This window comes from Equus quagga, chromosome 9, assembly GCF_021613505.1.
Source record: "Equus quagga isolate Etosha38 chromosome 9, UCLA_HA_Equagga_1.0, whole genome shotgun sequence".
Lineage (NCBI taxonomy): Eukaryota > Metazoa > Chordata > Mammalia > Perissodactyla > Equidae > Equus > Equus quagga.
The window spans coordinates 95637037-95663091 of NC_060275.1; the positions used below are offsets into that span (position 1 = coordinate 95637037).

At 37.5% G+C, this 26055-nt stretch overlaps 1 protein-coding gene across 3 annotated transcripts in view; it reads left to right on the top strand.

The window, feature by feature from the left end:
* Positions 1 to 19964, top strand: part of GOLPH3 (golgi phosphoprotein 3) — a 52628-nt gene extending 32664 nt beyond the window's left edge. Inside the window, exons 2-6 of one of the 3 annotated variants that reach the window (XM_046671717.1) lie at positions 6187 to 6318; positions 10984 to 11098; positions 11851 to 11896; positions 15108 to 15218; positions 18056 to 18187. In XM_046671717.1, coding sequence (XP_046527673.1) covers positions 6187 to 6318; positions 10984 to 11098; positions 11851 to 11896; positions 15108 to 15198 — 384 coding nt within the window. In that variant the 3' untranslated portion in view covers positions 15199 to 15218; positions 18056 to 18187. Of the gene's footprint in view, positions 1 to 6186; positions 6319 to 10983; positions 11099 to 11850; positions 11897 to 15107; positions 15219 to 18055 lie in introns of all 3 variants that reach the window. The other 2 variants (XM_046671718.1, XM_046671716.1) reach the window with 2 other exon arrangements.
* Positions 19965 to 26055: the final 6091 nt, after the last annotated feature.

The window sequence follows — 26055 nt, forward strand, 5'->3', positions numbered from 1 at the left end:
CAGGGGATGTGGGCCGAGAGAGGCCTCACTAGTACAACTTTTGGATTGGGTTTAGTAACATATTTTTCTTTTGCTGAGGAAAGTCTGTTTAGGAAGCCATTTCCAAAACATTGGTCACACCAGACTTCAGTGTTACATAGAAGATACAGTTTGTTGTTTTAGTGATTTCATTTTGAAATACTTTGTGCATGAAAACAGAAACGTGGCTGGTAAAATATGAAAACTACTTTGTGTACCTTGTATATATATTAACTACTAGTAATTATTTTGAATTGCTGGGTGTTTGTGGTTGCAAAGTCTGGGCTCTTGAGGCCTGTTCTGTACTACTACCCAGTTCTAGTTTGCTTTGTGGTCCTTAGCTATTTTCATTGAAAGTTTTTATTGTTTCTAGTATTTTGCCTTTCTTTATCATATTATTGCCCTATCTTAATTATAACCATAGAAGCCTGAACAACTCTAGTCTTTTCCTGATTTTCTTGCCTCCAGTTTTCCCTCTCTAATGCATACAGAAAAGTCTAAAGAAAATAAAGATCACCTTAATTGCCAAACGTTACTACTGCTAACACTTTACTTCTAATCCACTTCAGAGAATGGGACCGGTACTATGTATATAAGTGATTTGGTAATATATTTCTCATATTTTGAAATAACCTTCTACACCAGGATTTTAAAAACTGATTTCCACAAAATTGTAATATTCTGTAAGTTGTTGAAGATATCCTATAGTAAAAGCATTCCAAGGTCAGCAAAGTTTGGGAAATGCTGAGTTTAGTTAGTTCTGTTTAGTTGACTTTTAGATTGCTTCCATTGTTTTACTATAATAAACAATGTGTACATAAATTATTTGTGCATAAATATTTATGTGTATTATTTCCTAAAGTCTGTAGGAACTGTGTCACAACAGTATGAACATTTAGAGAAAGTTTTTATATATTAATATATACAAACATCCTGTATGCATATGTATTTATATAATTTCAAATTAGGATCATACTTTATATATACTATTTTGTACCTATTTTTCATGTTACATATATGTATATATCTATCTATCTGTCTACATATATCATGAACTATGAAGGAAAATTGCATAGAACTTCTGGTTGTATCTCTCTTAAGATATTTATACAGTATGCTTTCATTATATTTCATTGTGGGTGGCCAGCATTTTGAGTACATTCTTACACAACAGAAAGCTGCTGGTGAAGCACTTCTAGAGCTTGCAACTCGAATGGTGAGAACTCTTATCAGTGTTTGCATTTTTAGGGGCCCACTAAACAACACTCTTTTCCCGCATTCAAGATGAGCCATTTGAGAGAAAAAAGGGAATCAGGCAAATAGAGATCCAAATGAATATCATCTTATCATCAAGAAAAAGCTGGGTTGGAGGTGGTTGTTTAGATGTACAGCAGTGTTGGGTTTCCTGTAGCCTCTCCTAAATTTAGACCTTGGAACTGCCCACCAAGGGAAGGATTGTGTCTGCAGAGCATGTCCCTGGCATCATTGCCTTATTCCTTACTGTACCATTCGTTCTTTCTGCTTGGCTCCTTGGTTCTGTATGGCATACTATATGAGAAAGGTAATTTATCTCAGTTTAATTTACACAACCTCCTCATGAGGTATGCCCTGAAAGTTGACCCTTTGTCTGAGTCTCTGATGCTGGGGATTCCAACAACAAAAGATTGATTGGAGCAGGACTTGGTAGTCAATTTAGTTGGCACTCCATTGGGAAGTTCTCTACTTATCTGGTTATTATTTGTTATTATTAAAGTAGATAGTTAGTGAAAGGCAAATAGAGGTGTTTTGAATTAGTTTCCAGGGCCCTCTGTTTCTCTGTCTCTTATGTTCTTTTTTTCCCCCCAAATTTGTTTATGTGTGTGTGTCTGTGTATGTATGTATATGTATTTTTTTTTCCTGAGCAAGATTTGCCCTGAGCTGACATCTGCTGCCAATCTTCCTCTTTTTTTATGCTAGCCACTGCTGCAGCATGGCCGCTGACAGAGGAGTGGTGTAGCTCTGTGCCTAGAAACCGAACCTGGGCCTCCGAAGCAGAGTGCGCCAAACTTAACCACTAGGCCACTGGGGCTGGCCCTCTTATGTTCTCTTCTTAGTTTTTTTGGAGGCCTGTGAGCTGCACATGGCATAACCTTTGAATGTACCTGTTTTTGACTTTCTGGCATCCCAAATCATCAGTACTACCATATTAGGGTCTTAACGGCATTCTCTATTCTTGCATGTTCCCCCTTGTTTTGGACCCATGAACCAAGTGACATCATGTTCCTCTAGATTTTGTGGGGCTAGTGTATGACCTGACTCTACTTGGGATATCTCTGCCTCTCCCATACTTATATTTTATGCCTTTTTTTTTTTTTGAGGAAGATTCGCCCTGAGCTAACTACTGCCAATCCTCGTCTTTTTGCTGAGGAAGACTGGCCCTGAGCTAACATCCATGCCCATCTTCCTCTGCTTTATATGTGGGACGCCAACCACAGCATGGCTTTTGCCAAGTGGTGCCATGTCTGCATCCGGGATCCGAACCTGTGAATCCCGGGCCGCCGAGAACGGAACATGCAAACTTAACTGCTGCGCCACCAGGCCGGCCCCTCCCATACTTATATTTTAGAACATTCGATCTGATTTCTGATCACAATTTTGAACTTGTAGGGCCCCGAAATAGTTTTCTTGTGGTCTTCTAACCTCCATTAAGACCCATTTGTTTCTTCTGCAATGAGTAGGGGACATCCTCAGGGTCCTATGGCTTATGTTATTTCTAGTATAGCTACTGCTTCCTCATCAGCAAGTTGATTGGCCAGTTGACTGGCCAGTGGTTCTCCCTTAGTGTGACCCTGAATTTTGAGCACTAGTACCCTATCTGTGGACGAACAGGGCATGAAGATATTTCCTCCATTGCTGATGGTAGAATCTCAAACCTCTTTGAGGGTCTGAAATGATTGTTGGCTTCTAAGTGCAGGAGCTTTGTAGTGTCATTGAATACATAGTCATAATTGGCTATAATAATCATCATTGCTACTTCTTTACCTTCTCACAATATGGTTGAGATGCAGCTGCTTGTGTGTTTTGAACCAAGTCATAAACTGCTTGATATTGCCAGGTCTTTCTCACCTATTTTTACTATCATTTTTAATGTGGCTGCCTTGCTCTGCTTGACAGATGGGATATAACATTTTTACAGACACTCTCATGCCCTAAAAATCCAACCATCTGTCTAGACTACAGGTTGTAATTATTACTAGCAGTTTGAGGACAAAATCCTCTGGGGCAGTATGGTCGTTATTGACCTTTCCTTGTAAAATCTGTTCTTCTGAGAGGTCACTTGGATTGGTGGCATGCCTAGATCTGGATATTCAGTCACCCAGTCTTGTGCCAGATTTTAAGTAATCCCAGTAACTGACAAGTTGAACCCTAGTTCATTACTGCACTGCTGTGCGTCTGTGAGGCCTATGCCATATGTCTCTTTTCCGTGAGTTTAGGTCAGCTCAATAGCTGTAGTACCATATTTCTTTTAGCCTAAGGGTATCGTCTGTTTTAAAATGCATCCCAGTTTCAGATTTTCCACAGTTTTATTGAGAAAAAATTTACATCCATCACCATGTAAGTTTAAGGTGTATAGCATGATGGTATGGTTTATATATATTGTGAAATGATTACTGCACTAGGTTTAGTTAACATCTGTCATCTCATACAGAGATACTACGTTTTTAAAATGTATGTTTTAGAATTGATGAAATGTAGTTTTAAGGTTAACACTAGCGATTAAAAGGTTTAAAGAGCTCCTTAGCGCTTAGCAAGGCCAAAGCTGGTGCTCCAGCTTCTGACTCTTAGTAGTTCTGCCCGCCGGGGGTCTGTCACACAAGTGTTGTGGCATGGATCTACTGCAGAGTCTTGCTGGCCTGGGTCCTGACCAAATTCGCTTGTTTCTCTCCCAGTCTGCTGCTTTTCGTCTAATGTACTTAATTCTCAAGGATGTCATTGCCATCTGAGCCAGTTACACCATTAAAAAATTTTCGCTTAACTCTGCTCTTTTTAGTACCACCCCCCCCACCCCCGCCCCCGACTTGGTTAATTCCTGATCGTATTTTTCTCATGTGGAGTTTAGCAGGTGGTCATCAACATGCCAGACTATTGCTTGGTATGACTTTGATTGCTTCATTTATCTTTGAAATATTGCTAGTGAGTCCCAGAATCTTTGGTACAGAACTATCCATGCCCATTTGTCTACTTTTCACATGAATTCAATTCTGGTTAAGCATGTGTCTTTTAGTGGTAATGCCCAAAACCCATCTGCTAAATGTAAATCTTTGAAGTCTTATTAAAGGCTCCGTTTTGCTGACATCTCTGGGTATACCATTACCCTGGGAACAGTTGAGGTTGAGACATATTTTGTCCTCTGCTAGCACATGTAAGCTTTTACATACTGTTCACCTGGATTTTCCAGGCTGCAGAGACAGTGCATGGTCCTGTCCACATCCATTACTGCTTCATGAGGTGTACTCTGTTGTTTACAGTTTGTAGAGGCTCATCTAGGAACTCCATCTGTATGTCCAGGCCAGTCAAGACCAGACATCTGTGACTTTGATTTCACGTGGAGTCCCTTCCCCGGCTTCCTGGGGCTTTAACTGTCAGGGATTACCTGACTTCTGTAAATTATTGGTCTTAGTAACTGCTCTGCTAAATCTTTGGCAATCTTAATTTGATCAGACCCCTAACACCTATTAAATTTAAAAAGAGTCCCTTAAATACAGTCAGTGTCTGTTTCCCCTGCCTCACATTTAAATCGGCCTCTTTAAACTGATATTTTTGTTTATTCCCTTTTGGCTCACTTAATCTAAATTCTCATTTTCCCAAAGCCTTCATCCTTAGGAGTCGTAGCCTCCTTTTGCTAATTTAAGTCCCTGTGTCACTAATGAAGTCCCGTGGGTCCTGATGGTCAGTTGTCTTCTGGAATTAAGGCTGACTACTGTGACTGAGCAAAGTACCAAGACTGACCGTGAGAAGGTGCCAGAACAAAGGGTGTAGGCTTCCCTAATCCTAAGGCTGTCCACTCTTCAGAGAATCAGTTGGCCTGCTCTCCAGGACTCGTGCCAAGATTGTATGTTACCCTGTTTTGAATCTTTTTTATTTTTTTTAGATTGGCACCTAAGCTAACAACTGTTGCCAATATATTTTTCTCTCCCCAAATCCCCCCAGTCCATAGTTGTATATTTTAGTTATGGGTCCTTCTAGTTGTGGCATGTGGGACGCTGCCTCAACGTGGCCTAATGAGCGGTTCCATGTCTGTGCCCAGGATCCAAACAGCTGAAACCCTGGGCCACCAAAGCGGAGCGTGTGAACATAACCACTCTGCCACGGGGCCAGCCCCTGAATCTTAACTAGAGCCAGCTATAGCTTCTGCTTTCTCGTCAGAGTTGGGTACTTCAAATTGATAGCTTACAACCCTGCTGGCAAAGTTTATGGCTTCGTAATTTGGGCAACTCCAGTTATTTGCTCTGAAAGAGTGCCCTGACTTCACCTGGTGATGCCTGGTTGACTTGAGTGTCCCCACATCCCTAGATGTCTATCAATCTCATTCTGTCTGGCTGTTCTTCCACCTTGGATGATGCTCTTGAATTTCTCGTTGTGGGGTTCCATCTGATTGCTTCACTGCTTGTTCAGAACTTTCAGCATGGGCCCATGCATCAGTTTTTTAATATATCCTTCCAAAGTAAACCTTGTGTTTGTATCCTAAACAGCATTGAATGAAGGATCTTCTAATTCTCTATGACGCCACATGAGGTGTGGTTGGTTTTCCTGAGCTTCTTAACTTGCTCACATATACTAAAAATAAACCACTATAATCTGTGGTTAACTGAGTGGGTAAGTCCTGGTTCTTATAGTCTGAAAGAGCCTAATAAATACATAACTTACTGAAAAATGAAAGATAATTATAGTTTTAAACATTTGACTTTCAAAGTTGTTTATCTGCATGTAATAAGTAGTGAAAAGACAATAAGCCCCTGAAAATCCTAGCTTAGTAATGTATAGTAATTTAATTTTTTCAGTATTTTACTTATAATTGTGGAAAGACATGAAAGATAAAAAGCACCAAAAATAACTTTGGCTAAAATATTTCTATTTTTGACTCTGTATTTGAAGTGAATTAGTTACTTTATTTTCTTCTTTTAATAGGGTTACACATCATTTTGGAATGACTGTATATCATCTGGATTACGTGGCTGTATGTTAATTGAATTAGCGTTGAGAGGAAGGTTACAACTAGAGGCTTGTGGAATGAGGCGTAAAAGTCTATTGACAAGAAAGGTAAGAGGCGTGCTAAATAACATACCCTTTTTTTTTTTTTTTAAAGATTTTATTTTTTCCTTTTTCTCCCCAAAGCCCCCCGGTACATAGTTGTGTATTCTTCGTTGTGGGTCCTTGTAGTTGTGGCATGTGGGACGCTGCCTCAGCGTGGTCTGATGAGCAGTGCCATGTCCGCGCCCAGGATTCGAACCAACGAAACACTGGGCCGCCTGCAGCGGAGCGCGCGAACTGAACCACTCGGCCACGGGGACAGCCCCTAAATAACATACTCTTTTTAAAGAGTTTGTGCTGCCTAAAAATGAAGTGTTTCTATTGATAGCTTTCAAAAATTAAAAAAGAAGTTGATTTTAAAGTTGTCTTTATTGAATTGTATTTCCATGTCTTTCTTGCGTTCTTGGTTTCTTCATTCTTTGTACATAATGAATAATGTTATTTGTTGTCAGGATTGCTGGCCTTTGCATCTTACGTATGCGAGAAGACTCCAAACTTCACTTCCTGCTTCTGAAAGCCATAATTTGGAAAGACTTGACATAACTTTCTTTTAAAACTCATTGTGTAAATTAACTCTCCATAGGCGGTTGATCTTTTTAGCAGAATATGAATACTTTTCAGATCTTTGCCTTCTCCACTGTGGTCTGTGAACAGAGGTATTACAGTCATGCATCGCTTAGCCACGGGTATATGTTCTGAGAAATGCGTCATTAGACTATTTCGTCATTGTACGAACATCACAGAGCATGCTTACACAAACCTGGATAGTGTAGTTTACTACTCTACTACTCCAACTACGCTTAGGCCATGTGGTATGGAGCTTACGGGACCACCATCATGGTGGTATGCAGTGCGTAACTGTATTGGCTAGTTTATAGAATTTTAACTTCAACCACAATCTCAAATTTTAAAATTGTTTCTCTTCTAGTCTGTTACTGTTTCTTGGGGGCGTTGTGTTTCAAAACTGTTTTTTCCTTAATACAGTGTCCCAAAGAAATCCAAAAAGTTTTTGGTCAGAACTCTACTTTTTTGGATTGCTATGTTATAGAGAATAATAATCCTGAGGCAAAGAAAGCCAAGAATGTATTCTTGAAAATTATATGCAAAGTAAACATAGTGTAACAGAAAATATTCTTCATGGGAGTTTTAATTAAATCTAGTCTAGTCATTTAAAGTCAAATGAACTGACATGAGATTAGTTTTTAAATTACTGTTAACTATATCATAAATCAGAATGTAATTTTTATTTCATTTTACTGTGTAACTGTCGATTTATGGAGGAAAAAAACCTTAAGAATCTGCCATTATAATTATCAATGAAATACATAGGTTGCTACTAATTAACTATAGCAATTATAAGTAATTTTGCATTAATGTTATGGAGCCCTGACCTGAATTGAAAAGATTTTGATACTGGTTCTTTTTGTGGGACCAGTTTTGTGTTGGTTATCAACAAATTATTTGCTCTTTTGTTCATTTATTCATTCATCATATATTTATTTACCACTTAAATCTGCTGTTTACTGTGCTCGACTCTGGGAATACAGTGGTGACCAAGAGACTTATGCGCCCTGCTTACATGGGCTTGTTATTTCATCTGCTTGTTTGTGTGATCTTAGCGAGGTAGTCAGTATGTCTCTTGGAAAGATACTCCAGTATGATTTAATTTACTCACTTAAAAATAGTTATTGCTTTTATTTAGATAATATATATATATATAATACTTAGAAAATCAGGTGGTAGTAAAAGGCTTATAACACAAAATAACCATCGCTAAGCACCTTCCTCACTCCTTAGTCCTGCTCCTGGGAGGCACTTATTCTCAGTCCTTGTGTTAGTTTCCTAGGGCTGCCCTGACAAATTGCCACACGCTTGGTGGCTTACTACAACAGACGTCTGTTCTTTCACTGTTTGGAGCCGCAGTGTGCTCTTCCTTTCCTCTCCTAGTTTCTGGTAGCTCCAGGCTTTCTTTGGCTTCTGGCTGGATCTCCCTCTGCTCTGTCTTCACATTGGCTTCTCTTCTGTGTGTCTCTATGTTGTGTGCCTCTTAGACACTTTCTTTATATTTAGGGCCCATCTGGATAATCCAGGATGATCTCATCTCCAGATCTAATTTAACTTAATTTCATCTTCAGAGACTTAATTTTTGCAAATAAGATTTGGGGATTAAGTTCTTGGGATTAGGACACGGACACCTTTTGATGGCCACCAGTCAACTTGCTACAGTTCTCTTAGCTGTTTCTTTTGGAGTTTACCTCCATATTTCTACTCCTGTCCCCTCATCTTCCTAATAGAGTTCTTTCATAATTTTTGGCAAAACAGTAATGATTTTTTATATTATTACGATTATGTTAATGTTATTGTCTGCAGAGTTAAGTTATATCCTATGATATTTTTCTTTGTTGTATAGTTTTTTCTAGAGTTAATAATTCTTCTTTTTAAAGTTTTCTACGTACCCATCCTTTTTCTTACATGTTCCATCAGAGAAAAATTAGCATTATTAATTTTCAGATGTTCAAATACATTGATGACTGCATTAAAATTTGCCTTGTGCTCCAGTCTAGACTGGTTGTGCTTTGGTTCTCCTGGGACTTTGTGTCACTTTTTTCCAGAAAACAACCTCCTGTTTTCTGGATCTAGTATTTTCTTCTACCCTTGTGGAAGGAAAAAGTTTTGAGATTTTCTTGTGGTCTTTTCTGATGTTAAAGGCTTTCCTTCACATGTCTTAACATCCTTGATTATCTGTTCATATTTGAGAATGAGGCTCCCCCCTCCAAGAAAAAAAACACTAACTAGAAATTATATATGTGGGCAGAGAATATTTACTAATAGGCCACACATTAGTGAATTTTGTTAAGGAGTTGAGAACTTACTCATTGAAGTAGTTGAAGAATTTTAAGCAGAAGCAGTGGAATGTCATGATACGATTGGCTTTTTGGAAAGATCAGTGAGGAGAATGGATTGAAAGGGGCTAAAACTAGTTCATGGAAATTTAAGTTAATCTAAGTGAAAGATAACCAGATTAGTCAGATTACAATAACTGCAGAGGTGATGGAGAAAAATTGTCCCTCTGAGAGAGATTAGGGGACAGAATTTGATAAGAAGAAAGATCCAGCTATACCCAAGTTATTGTGAGCCTGGTATGAGACCTGTCTCAAAGGAGTGGGCGTGAGGTGGGTTTGAGGACAGATTACAGTGGCTTTAAGGAGTAAGTGGGAAGTAAGAAGTGGTGGCATGACCAGTTTGTAGACTTACAACTTTTTCTCCCAAAGTTCTCCTTTCTTTTTTCTTATTCTCTCTGACCCCCAACTAAAAGCATAGACTAGAATGACACTGTCCAGTAGAACCTTCTGTGATGATAAAAATGTTCTATATTTGCACTAATACCATAGCCACTAGCTGCATGTGTCTATGAGCCAGATGCTTAAAATTTGGCTAGCGCAAATTGAGACGGTGTAAATAAAAACACACACTGGACTTTTGAAGACTTGCTATGGAAAAAGAAGGTAAAATATCTTAATTTTAAAATATTTTTTACATGTTAATATTTTGACTATAGTGGGTTAAATCAAATATATTAAAATTAATTTCACAGGTTTCTTTTTCTTTTTTGATATAACTACTAAAAATTTTAAAAGATTTGTGGCTTGCATTTGTGGTTCCACTTACATTTCTGTTAGGTCATGCTTTCTCAAATAGATATTGTATGTATTTTTTAATCTTTCAGAAGATTGAACAAAAAGGGTAAAGGGCACATTGTTGAGGGCAAATTTAAGAGAGGACTGTTGCATTTAAAAAATAATATTGTTAAATTTCATGGCCTTTTAATAGCTAACATAAAATAATGTAACAGACATAAAGTAATATAACAGATTCAAATTTGATTTTATAGAATTTCAATTAAGAATTTGTTGCTTATCCAAGAACATTAATGAAGGCTATAGGAATATAATACTTGGCTAAAGCAGTATAGTATTTTCCTCTGTTCATCCCCCGTGTCTGGATTTGTCCCCTCTTAAGATAAATTCTATATCCCAATGTAGTTAAAAAAGAATTTGATAGTATTTAAAAATTTTATGTAATCAAACCTGTTGCTATTTTCTTCAAGGTTTCTGTTACAATTTTGAAAAAACCTTTCTCATCCCCAAAATTAATTTCATATTTAAATCTTTATCTTTTATTGTGGTATAAGCTCTGAGGAGCCAAATCTTACTTTTTACTTCTAATTTGATAGCCAATTGTTTTAAATAACATTTAGTGAAAAATTCGTTTCTCCATTGATGTAAAAACACCACCTTTATCATATACAGAATTCTTATATATAACCGAGGCTCTTTCTGGAGCTAATAAAGGTTTAAAAAATGAATTTCTGGATCAAATAGCCCCAGGTTCAACAATGAAGTGAATTACAGTGAGTATAAACTGTTTTAGCATTTTCCTTTACTGATTATTGCGTAGTAACTTTATTTTCATTCATGATTGTAGCTAATCTGGTGAGTTTGAATATTGGATTTCCTTAATAGAGAATTAATTTAAAATCTGAACTTTGACACTGTATGAACTCTTGGGACTTTAAACATAATGAATTATTTGCATAATTAAGTTTTTTGTTTGAAGAGATCAAGTCAGAGAAAAGGAATCGGGATCATGTCTTTCTTATTGCTTACGTTTTAGGTGATATGTAAGTCAGATGCTCCAACAGGGGATGTTCTTCTTGATGAAGCTCTAAAGCATGTTAAGGAGACTCAGCCTCCAGAAACTGTCCAGAACTGGATTGAATTACTTAGTGGTAAGTTTCTTTGTATAAACTAAAAACTGAATTATGTCTAAGAGTTTTTTGTAAAAGCTTAAAATGCTTTTGAAAGAAACGTGGGCAAAATAGCCAAAAGCTTGTTTAGTTACTTAGACAGACTTGAAAGTTATCAGTCACTGAACGGGGAAAGTAGTGGTTTTTAAAATTTCATCCCCTTTAACAGACTGTTGAATGAGATGTAATATTCTTCCTTAGAGCTCCTACCGTTCTTTATCTAAATGACCTTACGCTACCTTATTCTGGATAGGCTAGGTTAAGCTGTGGTAACAAACAGCCCCCAAACGTCAGTGCTCTAAAATACCATTTTATTTCTCACTCATGCTAAGTCCATCACAGGCGACTTCATTCTCACTCTGGCAACCCTGAGTGGATCCGCCACCATCTCAAGCATTGTCAGTCACTGTTGTAAAGGGAAGAAGAGCATAGCACATCACTTAAGTTTCTACTCAGAAATGACACACAGTTAGGTTTCATTGGTCAGAGCAAACTGTGTGGCCTCCCCTAACTTGAAGGAGACAGGAAAGTGCAGCTGTAGGGGAGAACCTGAAATGTTTGGGTGATGGCACTAATGACTATTACATTTATATTAAAGTTGTTTGTGTATTTGTCTAATCTTGTAGGTAGTGGGCTGCTTGAGTATAGGACCCAAGTTATGTTGCTCTCCTCTCTACTGTTATGTAAAACAGAACTTCTGCATACATGTATTGTTATTTCGTTTCATGTTCAAGCATACTCCTGTTTAGAGGAAAAACATTTGGACCTTGTCAGAGATTGGTAATTAACATGAATTTTTCTCACTTATAAATAGTTTCTAAGATAGTTGTTCTTCTGTCAGTAAAAGATTTTGAGTTTTGCATGTTTGTTTATTTAAAAATTGAATACGCATACCCCATTCTTAGCTAATGGAGTAATAATGGGCACTCTGCACTTAGGGCAGCCTTCACTCTTCCTTCTTATTGGTAGAGAACATAAACTTATTCACACAGTCCTCTTGATGATTTTGAAATTTTTATTTTGACCATCCTTTTTAGATCTGCTGATACGGTTTTTTGTTACTTCATTAAGAGCAACTTTAACTCTACCCTTTTCCCCCCTTCGTGTTTGTGATATTGATGTTGTCTTCAATTATAATTTCTTTTGCAGGAATCTTTTAAAATTACTTTGCTTGTTTGATGAGGATTTATTTGGTTAAAACTAGATAATATAATCCACAAATCCACTTACACAGCACATACCAGTACAGTACGTCACTGTGTCCATCACATTCTCAGTCCCCTCTGGGTTAGCTTTCCACTTATGCCTGTTGGCGACATGGCAGCCATTTGACAGAGACTCAGGGTGTTAACATTAACTCCATGTGTTAAATATTAGTAGATACAGTTTTTTTAGATAAAAATAGAGTACCCCAATGGATCCTTTTGCACATTCTAAGGAGATCGCTGGCCTGGGCACTCTTTGGGTCATGCTCTATGTTGTGCTGCCATTGGTGGCTCATTACCACTTCTGTGATTGCAAATTAGAATTTGTAATTGGTTTCTTCACTGGCCAAAAGGAGAGTTTCTCAAAGTTGTAGTTAATTTTTCGGCAGACAAGTCCCAGTGCTCAAGTTCTTTTTATGGAATATAGTGAGTTTTGCCTTAACATTGATGTTATTGTGCCACTTAGCATATGGAGATGTTTTCAGATGCTCCATCCATCAGTGATCTCTCTATCTTACATTACATGTGCTAACAGCACTTTGGGCTTTGGTTTAATAACCAATTCCCATCAGATTTCCTTGGACAGTTTATATACCTTAAATTGAGTTCATTAGTATGAATTCAGTTAGTGTGGCATGCAGAGGTTGAATCTCAACATTTAAGGAGGCTGTATACTTCTTAAATTTATCTGGTACATAACATTTTGTGAAAGCAACTTATCCAGTAATCAATATAAATACTGCCTGAACTTGGTTATCAACTTGGGCTCCTTGTGTATTGTTCTCACCTGATTGAGGAGTAAAAAGACGGCAGGAGTCTCAGTTTTGTATGTACAGTGAAGGTTTTGTCAGTGTCCATTTGAATTAGGAATTTGGGTTACTGTGAGGCTAATACTTTTTTTTTTTTTTTTTTTAAAAACAATATCCTGTAAGTTTAGGCCAGAATATCGCCTTATAGCGCTTTAGTTGCATGTTTTGGACATATATTAGAAATGAATCGTAATTTCAGCATACAAAGGAATTCAGAGTGAGAGAAGGAGGACAAAGCACATTTCTTTTAAATTAAGAAAACAACTACTTCCTACGTAGTTAATGTGCTGATAGCAGCTTGGTGATTTTTTTTAAAACAGCATTCTTTTTATTGTGGTAAAAGGTACACATCACAACACTTAACCACTTTAGCCATTTTTAAGTGCTCAGTTCTGTAGCCAGCTTGTTGATTTTTAAATTTTTAAAAATTTCAGTTGCTTCAAGGTAATGAATGGTATCAAATACCAGTTATTGCAGCAATACTGACATAAGTGCTATGAAACTTAGGAAAAAAACGTGCTTCCAGACTAAAAGAATCTTAAAGTCCATTGGGGGGAACAGTTGTATGTTTCTCATAGTTTGATAACAGATAAGAGTTTAACAACCTGGTTGTCTGAAAGTGCAGTGCTCAGAGAAAAGAGAAATCCTTGAGAGCTTTGGTAGTTGGAGGAGGAAGGGGAACTTGGATTAGGCCTTTGAAGGGTAACAATGAGACAAAAAGAAGGAAGTGTTCCTGTTCAGAGCCATTAGAGGGAGTAGTAAAAGACCTGTCCTTACACGGCTAAGTCTGCGCTTGCTACTTGGTTTTCAAAACTGTGTGCTATGCCATATTGTTGAGAGGTATGTGCATAGGCGGTAAGATTATATGTAAAGAGAAGAGAATGATTAACAGAAGTCAGTCTGGTGATTGCCTCCGAGGAGAAGGCACACGGGCGGCACTCAAAAGTACTGATGAAGGTCTCTTTTATCTGGGGTGGAGGGATACCTAGAGGTTCATTTTATTGCTACTTACACTGTATGTATATACATCCTAAAACTACCGATAAATTGTGGACATTATTTATGTATCTCATTAGTCAACAATTTAATAAATATACATATATTAGAGACAAAGACTTCAAAATGTTTAAAGACTGGCTTTCTGCAATCTTAAGACATGTAGTTGATCACTTTGGTCACAAGGTGTCACTAGAGTGCCACATTTATGAACAAAGCTGCTTTTAGTTTTGTAGCTTGATGTCGAGGAAGATAGAAGATTTTTGTAGTGAAATTATTTAGGTGCCTGTCAGTATGTCATTTACACTGAAGTAATTGTTGGGCAACGGATATAAGTGATCTTTGAAGAACTTTTCCTCTCTGTGTATACTTCTCACAATTTCCTTTACAAAAAGGTGAACTATAAATAAATTCTATGCATTTTAAATTCTCGTGCTTAACTTATAGTCTTTTCACATAGACAATGAATAATTTAGGGACTGATCAGTAACAATATGGATCACAGTAACATCTTTTAAAAAATCTAGAATTTTGAGCACTGTTCATTCATCAGGCATTTATTATAAAGTATTTAAAACATATTCAATATTCTGCTTAAATTGAAGCAGCTAAATTTTTAGTAGCTAGTAGAAGTTAAACCTTTATTGTATCTTCTCTTTACTCATCCAACTACCCTCCTCTCATCCCAATTTATAATGGTGTCTTAAGTATGCTAATCTCGGGGATCACTTTATTCTTTGGATTTAGCTTAATTTGGTTCTTTTTTAAAAGGCAGAAATCTCAGGGTGCCAAGACACTTTCACAGAGTTATTTCATTGCACCTTTTTTTGGGTGCCAAAAATAGTATTAAACAATATTTGCCTGTAACCCATACTGTTTCAGCCTTCTGCTTATGAGATTTCTTCATTGTTTTCAAATATTTGAAGAGATCTGAATAACATTTTTGTTGGAGTTGAGCACACAAGGTTTGCCCTTTTCTAGGGGAATGCTACAAAAGAAGATGATGTCTCAGTCCTTTTTTATTACTTCCTCTGAGGCAGAAGTGATTGCCCATGAGAAGGTCCAGTCATAAATGGAACACCTTATTTGAAGGTGGGTCTGTCCTGGCTCTTCCTGTTTTTAGAAGCAACACTAAACTGTAAACCAACTTGCACTTGGGGAATTTCTCACAGGAGCTTCGTAAGCATTAGCTCGTTCCATTAGTTGCAATGTGTAAGATTTACTTGTGGATAACGTGTGGATAAACCTGAGTATGACTTCAGTAAAATAGACAGTAAGTCGTAAACTGATAATCTCATTTATTTCCCATGAGGAAGAAAAAAATTGTAGCAGCATTAGAGGGATTTTTGGTTTTTTTTTTAGGTCTTCAAAGAAAAATTTAACTATGAGTTTCTCAGAATACTTGATTTTTTTTTTTTCTTCCTACCCATATTGTTTGGGCACAGATGCCCAAGATATTCTCTGAGGCGTAGAATAGTGAGTTGCCAGGGAATAGTGTTTCTTTGATAATTGACAAATTATTATAAGCATAGTTAATTAATCTTAGACTTGAACTGCAGTTTTTTATAGGCTTTTATGTAAATTTGACTACTGATTATTTTATGTTTATTAATTTAAATTTCCAAAAGTCAATTAAGAATGTCAGAAAACACAACCTAGCCAATTCTAGCCTACTGTGTTAGGCTGCCTACCATGTGCCAATGACATTACAAAACAAAACAAAACCCAAACTGTCTGGTGAAGGGTGCGGCAGGCAGGCATTTTATTTATTGGGAAGACAGTGGGTTGGTACAACAATTAAAATTCTGCATGTAATCATTGCCTATCTATTTTGTTGTTTTTTCTGCATGGAATGCAGGCTCCTCTTCCTTTCATAGGATGACTTATGCTGGATTTCAGGATTTAGCTTGAAAGTTCTTTCCCCTGTAACTTTCCTAGAAATATCCCTTAACATCAAACCCTAGTAATTTCTTATTCCTCTGGGCACTTTGTTCATATTGTTTTTATGGCCTTATGTACATCTTATTTTAGCCAGTATGGTTAGTTGTATTATGAATCTGTTTCCTTCACTTGATTTTAAGTTCCTACTGTGTTAGAAATATGTCTTACTTTTGTTTGTATTCTCAGTGCCTAATGTGATTTTTCACATCGTTACAAATATGGTAAATTCTTTTGGCTAAAGTGCTGATTCTGTATGTGGATAAATAATAATAGCTTAAATTTATCGAGAGCTTACCACCTACCAGGCTCAGTTCTGAGGACTTGATATGTCTTTGACTCATTTAACCCTCATAATAGCGCTACACACTCGATACAGTTGTTATCCTCATTTTATAGATGAGGAAACAGGAGTAGAGAGGTTAAAGAACCTTGCCCAAGGTTGCCCAGCTAGGAGATGACCAAGTTGAGACCCACATCCGACCAGTCTGGCTCCAGAGCTGCTTGTTATAACTTGTCAGGCCATAAGCTTCATCAAGTAACTGTTAATTATTTCTTAACTTTAAATCTAGGTGTGGTTTGTTTAACATCTGAAATGGAAATAAGTAGAATTTCATTTATTATTGAATTATGTTTTTTTCATATTATTAGGTTTTTAAATTTAGTAGGGTCCCAAACACATTTCAGCTCTTTTCCTTTTTGAAGTTACAAAGGAAATTGAATGCAATGATAGTTTTTCTTTTGTGGAAGCAGGTTTGCCAGGCCTTTTTATTTGAATGCAGGAGGTGACTTCAACATACTAATAATTCATGGTACCAACCCTTCAGTATTTGACAACTTTTTTGAAGTCCCTAGTTTTATAGAATGAATCACAAAATGCACAACGGCAGTTCCAGATCATTCATTCTTTTTATTGTTTTCCTTTTTTTTTTTTTTTTTTGTGAGGAAGATTGTCCTTGAACTAACATCTGTGCCAATCTTCCTCAGCTTTTTGTATATGGGGCACTGCTGCAGCATGGCTTGAAGAGCGGTGTGTAGGTCCATGCCCGGGATCCAAATCTAGGAACCCTGGGCTGCCGAAGTGGAGCTAACGAACTTAACCACTACGCCACTGGGCTGGCACCTGGATCAGCTTATTTTTACGCTTTGTTAGGCCAGGTCTAGAGTAGCCTTTACTCATGGGCTAGTTTAGCCCTGCTACTAAGGTGTGATCCTTCTGGAGTCCCTTCTGAATGTTTTGGGTTTTCAGTGAGGCCTTTCCTTTCAGGCTATTCACACTCAAGTTTTTCCCAGTTCTATGTGAACTCTTGAAATTGTTCAGCTGACAACTTTCTGGTCGTTTTCCTTTGCCCAGCCTTGTGGAGTTTCTCACCTTAACACGAGCAGCCTTGTTTTCAGCCAGACTCAAGGGAACACCATTGCAGATTTCTTATTCTGCATAGCTCTCTCTTCTCTAGTATTGTGCCTTGCATATTCCAGTTGCTCATGCCTCCCAGAACTCTGATCTCTGCCTTCTTAAACCAGTGTGACTCCTGTGCTCTGCTTGGGGTCTTCCTTCCTGCTCTGCTGCCTAGAGTATGCCTTCAGGTAGTAAGCTTGGGCAGTAGTAGGGCTCACTTAGGTTTCTCTCAAGAGAAACTTTCTTTTGTCTATTTGTTGCAGATTGGTGTTTAACAAAAAGAAACATGTTATTTTGCTATTGGCTGCTTTTTGACAACAACTGTGGAGAGAGGCCAAACATAATTTAATATTTGGCTCATTTGGTCTTTTGAGTAACTGTTGTGCCTGAAAACGGGCCAGGTGTTTAGAACCCAGGGGCCTGTCCCTCAAGCGGTTCATGGTTTAGTTGGCAAGAAAACATAGTTGGATTTTCTTCTATTTCTCTGGAGGAAAGAAAATCAAATTTTACTGTTCATTTTAATAAAAGTACAAAATTTTATTAAGTTAGCAGATGATACTTTCATTTCTAACTTCTGAAATCTTTTGTTTAGGTGAGACATGGAATCCATTAAAATTGCATTATCAATTAAGAAATGTGCGGGAACGATTAGCTAAAAACCTGGTGGAAAAGGGTGTATTGACAACAGAGAAACAGAACTTCCTACTTTTTGACATGACAACACATCCCCTCACCAACAACAACATTAAGCAGCGTCTCATCAAGAAGGTACAGGAAGCTGTTCTTGACAAATGGGTAAATGACCCTCACCGCATGGACAAGCGCTTGCTGGCCCTCATTTACCTAGCCCACGCCTCGGATGTTCTGGAGAATGCTTTTGCTCCCCTTCTGGACGAGCAGTATGATTTAGCCACCAAGAGAGTGCGGCAGCTCCTCGACTTGGATCCTGAAGTGGAATGTCTGAAGGCCAACACCAATGAGGTTCTGTGGGCGGTGGTGGCAGCGTTCACCAAGTAACTCTGCTCAGAATGAAGTGTTCTCTCTCATGTAAACCAGTAGTTTTTCTTCTATTGACTTCTGGTTTTCTGCAATTTGTACTTTCCACACTATAATTGGCTTTTATTTTCTAAAACGGTGGGTGGCTTTTTCTTTTTGTATGTATGCAGGATTCTGCTGGTACGAGAGGCCTTCCTCTTTCTGTTTTAAAAAAAGTCTTACTGCCACATTGGCATTCCATTCCTTCTTGCCATTCTCACTGTTACCCGTTTTGGGTTTCTGGTATGCTTTGACTTTCAAAGTACCTCCAGTCTCCTCACATGCACATCTTTTGGATTACCTCAGGTTGAGTTTTTCCCACATGTGCATGTACATCTAGCATTCTGCCTGCAATTCAGACAGAAGTCACAAAAAGGCCTTTAACTCACCAAAGGTAAATATCTGTGTCTATTAGGACATTTTATACACAGACCTCAGTTGGGATGTATACTTAGCAAAATTATTTTTAAATTGAAACAGCACAGTAAATAATATAAAATGCCCCTTGGATTTTGCTTCCCATGTAAATCTGTTGTATTATTACACTTGTTATAATTTTAACTATTAAATCATAAAGGTCCAACTGTTTCACAAAGCCAGTTTGGGATGGGCTGCATTCCAGTTATGCTGTATAGTTTGAATTATATATAAATTGCCCCTTCTTCTGGCCACCCCTGCCTCCATCTTAGTATTTTGCAAGATTTAATTAGTTGTACACCTGGTGCCCCTCAGTTGCTTCAGTCATTATTATTTGATGGCAGAACAGACCTCTCATCATTGAAGGAGAGAGAAAAGATGTGTCTGATTGGTCCCAAGATTTTTTTGAGCTGTGCCATTCATGGCACTTTTTGCCTATGCATCTCCTTTTTTGGATTTTTTTTGGATCTTACTATTTTTATCATTTCTGTAGGGAAGAGGCTTGTGACCAGTACTAATCTTGAGTACAGTTTTTTCTTTTTCTCTCCACAAGTAAATTAATGTCTGCTCTTGAGTGTCATTTATCTACTCACACTTCAAATCAAATGTCAGTCCTAGCAGATGTTGCATGTAAATTGTTAGCAAGTAATGACTACAACTCAGATGATTAAGAATTTTGTAACAGAAAGCTCTGCTATGTTTTGATTTTTCTATACAATTATGATAATTAGCACATTGTAAGACTATAAATCTTTGCTTTTTAAAGTTTATTTTTACTATTTCCTTATCACTGTTTATCGTATCACCATTGGCTTCATAATGTAAATACTATATATTGAACAAATTAAATGTCAAATTTTTTATTATCATAGTTCATGTTAATAGTGGGGCTTTCAGGTGTTTAGAGATTTTTTTGGTTAACATTCAATGCAAAAGTACTAGATGGTGTATAACTCTAGAGTTGAATTTTAAGGGATTCCCTAATATGTATACTATCTTTTTATCTGAAGTAATAAATAAACTATGATCTTGAAAGTGCCTGAATCAGAGCAAGCATGTCATTTGTGTTTTTTGTATTCTACCCTAGTTTTTTTTAATGAAGGTCTATAGCGTGGTAATATTTCAGTGCAGGGGTTGGCAAACTTTTTGTTATAGGGCCAGATAGCAAATGTTGTAGGCTTTGTGAGCCACATATGGTGTTGCAACTACTCAACTCCGCTGAATGAAGGTTGTCATAGACAATACAAGTAAATGGGTGAGGCTGTGTTCCAATAGAACTTTATTTTCAAGAACAGGCAGCTGGCCATGGGCAGTAGTTTGCTAGTCCCCCTTTTAATGCATGTAAAAAGATTTTCTCTCCATTAAAATAACCACCTTTACCTCCAAAGCTGACACTATTGGTGGTAATTAAGTATAGAAACTATTCATTTATAGTTTCTTCCCATAAATTGGACAACTCAACTGATACTAGTATCCTGGAATTTCTTTTCAGGTGAAGATGTAGTTTTTCCCTTGAAAAGAGTTTAGAAGTGAGGCAATGGATGTTTCTGAGGTATTCTTCACTTCAGCAGCAGCGTCTACATTCTCAAGCAAGGGAGGAGAAGGACGTTGCCTGAACTTCTGTCAGTATTTGTTACAGAGCATGGTGCCCCATCAGCTCTACCAGTGTGGCCCTGACTTGAGTACGTGTTTTTATGTCCAGAGGAGAGGAAAAGTAGGGCAGTCCAGGGGGGAGAGTGTTGATCTAGAACTCTTTCCCCTATAAAATGCTGCTGCTTCCTGTCTTCCTGAAAGCAGTAATGGTGTGCCTCCATGGAAATAGTTATTCTGTGTGGTAGGAGCAGTATCTCCACAGGTGTTTGCCACTTTGGTTAAAAGCCTTCAGATCCAAGAATCAGGCAGCGATTTTTAATAACATCTACATAAAGATCTGTCGTGCAAAGAATCTGCTGCTTTTTGACTTCTTCATATGTTGTTTAATTTGATGAGTGTTCCTTAAAATAACCTGATCTAGAACAGTGCTCTCACAGAAGGGAGAAAGAAAACACACTCTGTGCCTAGTAAAGTATTTTACATCTTGTTTTGACCTTCCCAAACCCCAAGTACTATCTTCATTTAATGAAGAGCTGGCTTGGAGAGGATGATTTGCCCAATCTTATGTTATCTCGTGTTTGAGCTGTTAATGCTGAAGTGATTGTACTCAATTTTTCCTTTTCTTTTTGGGCACTAGGACTGGGTTGCTTTTCTCTAACAGAGACAAAAACAGCAGGCATGCAAGAATTTCTCATGGTAGTGCAAAATACAGTGATAAAAGGATATCTCAGCTTTATTCTCTATGTTCTCAGAAGAAAGAAGCATTGTCAGATGTCAAATGGCCAAGAAAGCTCCTGGCCTGCTGAAGCATGATTTCCCAGTGGTCTCTGACACATTCCATTATTCAGTTTTTCCCATTGTTTGTGAACAGATGGGTAAGATATACTCTTTTTAAGTACAACAAACCTTTGAATTTGATCGTCACCCAAAGGAAAGTGAAAGAGGCTCCTGTCTGACTGGTTCAGTGGCAATATTGGACCGTTAAGTAATGACATCCAGCCTGATGATGGCAAGGGTCCATGACTGCTAGTGATGGCTACTCTTGCCCCCTGAACATAGAAACTGCTAGTCACAAGTCTATGTGAGGTATTTTATGAAGTTTGATTCCAACAATGTGGTCTCTCCATCTTGTATTAACTTATTACATATTGTCAGATGATATTGCTCTCTTTCATCCAGATCAAGATGACCAACACCTGAGGTAATTTCCAATCCATCACAGCCCCTTGGGTCCCAGAATGATATTCCTGGCTCTGTAAGTTCTGCACAAATGTCGTATGTTCTTTGATACTTCCAGAAGGTAGTAGTATTAATGTTAACCTTACAGGTTATCCTTCAAAGAGGATGTGGATGGTACCATAGTTAAAGTGATACCCAAACTTTCTCAGCTCAGTGTCAGAATTGTATAGGCATTTACTCCTGAGAGACCAGTGGTGTACTATGATTCCCACTAGCATTATATACTGGTATGCAATTTACTTTCTGTACTTCTCGTATCGTGGACAGCTTTCAGAATAAGCACCCATCATTCTTTTTAATAATTTTTGGCTTCATTGTATAACTTCTCTCACTAATGGGCATTTGGATTATTCTCGTTTTTCATTATTACAGATAGTGTTGTATAATTTTGTACATGTGTCTATATTTGTCTCATTTCTCTAGGAGGAATTACTAAAAGTGAATTTGCTCAAAGAGTCTGCCTTGAAAGTGTAAAAGGTAAAGTCGAATTGATTCCTAAGATTCATGTTAACTTATATTTCTACCAATAACGTGAATGCTAGTTTCTCACACCTTAGCCAATACTGTAAAGGGTATCATCAATCCTGGTCTTTGCCAAGCTCATAGGAGATAATGATCAAGTTATTTTAATTATTGAATGGTTGATTATCACTTATTATCTTTATTAGTAATTTGTATTTTTTTCTGTGAGTTACCTGTTCATGTTCCTTATCCATTTTTCTAATGAGCATTGATCTTTTTATGTATTGATTTATCAGGACTTGCCATATATTCACAGGACTTGCTTGTGTCTGTGATGCAACTGGTTTTCTTAGTCTTTGGAGTTGGTATATGGTAAGTTTTTTTTTTTTTTAACATTCGGAAAAGTGTCAGGTTCACTGCTGAGCATGGTATCTGTGGAGACCTTAATTGTCCTACTAAATTAGAGATCTGCCTGGTATTCAGATTTGGCATACGTATATGTACTTCATTAAAAATTTTTGGAAGTATGATTAAATATAACAGAAAAATCACATAAATATACAATTTATGAATATATATGTATACACTTAATTTTTATGACAAAAGTACAAATGGAAAACACATAAACAAATATATAGGCTAATGAATTATTTTAAGGCAAATATGTCATCATCCAGGTGAAGATAGAACCTTGCCAGCTGTCCAGAAGCTGGTGAAGGCCGTCTCGTAATTATAGTCTCCCCAACACTAAGGGTAATCACCCTCCAGACCCAGTGTACATCTAATACTTTTGTTCTCTTTTGCTTCATTTTTTATTTGATGCGTCTTTTTAAGTTTCTCTTAATCTATAGTTTCTTCTCCCCCATCTCTCTTGCTTTTCCCCTTGCAAAATATTTGTTGATGAAATTGGATCACTTGTCCTGTAGAGTTCTGCAAAGTTTGGTTTTGCTGATTGCACCCACATGGTGTAGTTTAATGTGTTTTTCTGACATGTGCACTTCCCAAGAGTTGGTCATTGGATCTAGAGGCTCCGTCAGATTCAGGTTTGTTGGTATAGGCAAGGCTGTTTCATAGGTGGTGGTGTCTCTTCCATCAGGAAGCACACAGTGTCTCTCCTTCTGTGATGCTGGCAACCTGGCTGTGCAGTTCTTAGATCCAGTGATTTACTGGTTTGCAGAGTGGTGATATTTTAATTTTTATTTCTTCTTTGTTAGCTAGAGTATTTCTCTATGAGAAACTTCATCTTTTCTACATTACTTTTTATAATCATCAATTTCCTTGATGAGAACCAGGATTCTCGATTATGGAAAAGTGGAGATTCAGCTTTAAAATAGAAGATAAAAAACTTTGTATTCTAAATTCAAATCAGAAGTATAAATGTAAACTAATAAGGTAATTTCCTTTTCCCTTTTTTACTGTGGTAAAATATACGTAACAAAATGTACCATTGTAACCATTTTTAAGCGTACAGTTCAGTGTCCCCACTTTTTGTAGTTGTGCTGCATCTGTGTTATAAGAACATCATCATTATATACTGTAATCTCTCCCTTTTAACTGTTACTTTAGTCTTAACTCTTCAAGTAGAAATACGTACTTAACGCTCACCGCTATTCCTTATGTCATTGTTTATCCAGTCACTTTGGTTATTTTGCTCATTTGTTAGATTCTTCAGAAAGGGCTTGTGAGAATAATAGTCCCTAAGTTTTTGTATGCTGCTGACAGTATTTATCTATAGCATTTTATTTAAAAGTCAGTTTGGATAAAATTCTTGGGTCACTTTTTTTTTGAGTATCTTAAATATGTTCTTTTTGGCATAAAGCATTACTGTCAAAGTAATTATAATATGATTTCTTTCCCTCGTGAATGCCTTATTCTTTTTTTCTGGAGCACATGGGGTTTTTCCCCCCAGTTTTTTTCCCCGCTATGTTAGTACAGTATGTTTTGGTGTTAGTTGTTCTGGATCAGTATTCCCGAGTATGTGATGTGTTCTTTCAGTATGTAGTGTGAAATCTTTTTTTATTCTCAATTTCAGGAAAATTAAAGTGTTCCTATTTGTTCTGTTCCATTGTTTAGGGTTTTCTTCTTTGAGGCTTCCTATTATATATCTTCTTTATTTATTAGTTTTGCTTGGGTCCTTTTCCCTTTATCATCGATCTTTCAACATTTCACCCTTTTTGTCTCTGTCTCTTAAGACGTTATCATGTTTGTTTACTGTGGATTTTTTTTCTAGTTTAGTCTTTTCTGAAATTGTTTTAATTTTTTTCTTGAGTTTACCGAATTTCTGAATTTTTCTAATTTCAGTTTATATTATTTATTTGTATTTTGTGTCATTTTCTTGATTTATTTTAATTTATTTGAGGTACTAAGTTACAGTTCGTTGCTTTCCTGGGCACGTCTTTTGGTGTGCTTTTGTTGTCTGTAGGGGTTGTGTTTGCTTCTCAGCCTCCTTTTTCTTAGAATAGCTTTGTTTGGGATTTGACCTAGATTATCTTCTGTTGCCCTTTTTTTTTTTTTTTTTTCCTTTTTCTCCCCAAAGCCCCCTGGTACATAGTTGTATATTCTTCGTTGTGGGTCCTTCTAGTTGTGGCATGTGGGACGCTGCCTCAGCGTGGTTTGATGAGCAGTGCCATGTCCGCGCCCAGGATTCGAACCAACGAAACACTGGGCCGCCTGCAGCGGAGCGCGCGAACTTAACCACTCGGCCACGGGGCCAGCCCCATCTGTTGCCCACTTTTGCATGAAATTACTTTTCCTCTGCTTTTAGAAGGAAGATGTGTGGCAGAGTAGCTTTACTAACTATTTATTCTCTAGACTTCCCTCTTTGTTTGGTGGAGTGCAATACGGCAGCTTGCTTTCTGAGATCTCCTGGTTCTGCTCCCTTCACCCACCTTTATCTGGACCTTGTTTTTCTTGATCCCCATGTTCTTGTCCTGCTCACCTTGGATTCCGTTCCTAGTAGTTTCTCCAACTTGGAAGAAGTGTGGGGCACTGGCCGATGAGTTTGAGAGTGTAGAGGCCGTGTCCACCCTCTCCACCTTCATCACAGATCCCCACACACTTGCCCACGATGAGAAGGTGAACAAACAATTCCACTTTCATCTGCTGTTGTCCAGTTGGTCCTCTGAGCTTTCCTATTGATGATTTGATTATGGGGGGAGGGTGGTCTTAGAGCTATCAGATGCACCCTGTTTCCTTCTATTTCCCTTGCACAGATCCTGATACCAGATCGGTCTTGGTAGTGTTCGTAGTTTGTCCCTGCCCATTTGTATGTTTTGGGGTTTGTGGTTTACTGTGGTTATTCTAGGCTAGTTGCTGTGTGTGGTGTTAGCAGCAGGGAGTAGGGTATGGATGGGGTATGAGGAGATTAAAAAACTGTGTCACTGTTCTGCCATCTTGCCTGAATCCACTGGGATAGCCCCCAGTAGTTTTTAGTTTGAATGTAGTCTGGTTAAATTATGAGCCTGTTGCTTTATAGCTTCTGAATTTAGCCTCATATTCACTTTATGATTAAGACAATATATTTATTTGGCTTTTTGGATGGTTTTTTGTTTTCCTTTCTTGCTGTAAATCTGTGACCGGTATTTTTATTTTGTTGTCAGGGATTTTGTTGCAAGGGATCCAGCTTTTTTCCCCCAAAAAATACCTAGCCAGTTTTTCCAAAACTAGTTATTGAATAATCTCTGTTTTCTGCCACTGATTTAGAATGCTCCCTTGGAATTTTCCTGGAATTTAGAATCTTTGAACTTAGAATTACATGTATATATATATGTATACATATATATGTATATATACATACATATATGTATACATATATATATATTTGGCTCTTTATTCCAGTGGTTTACC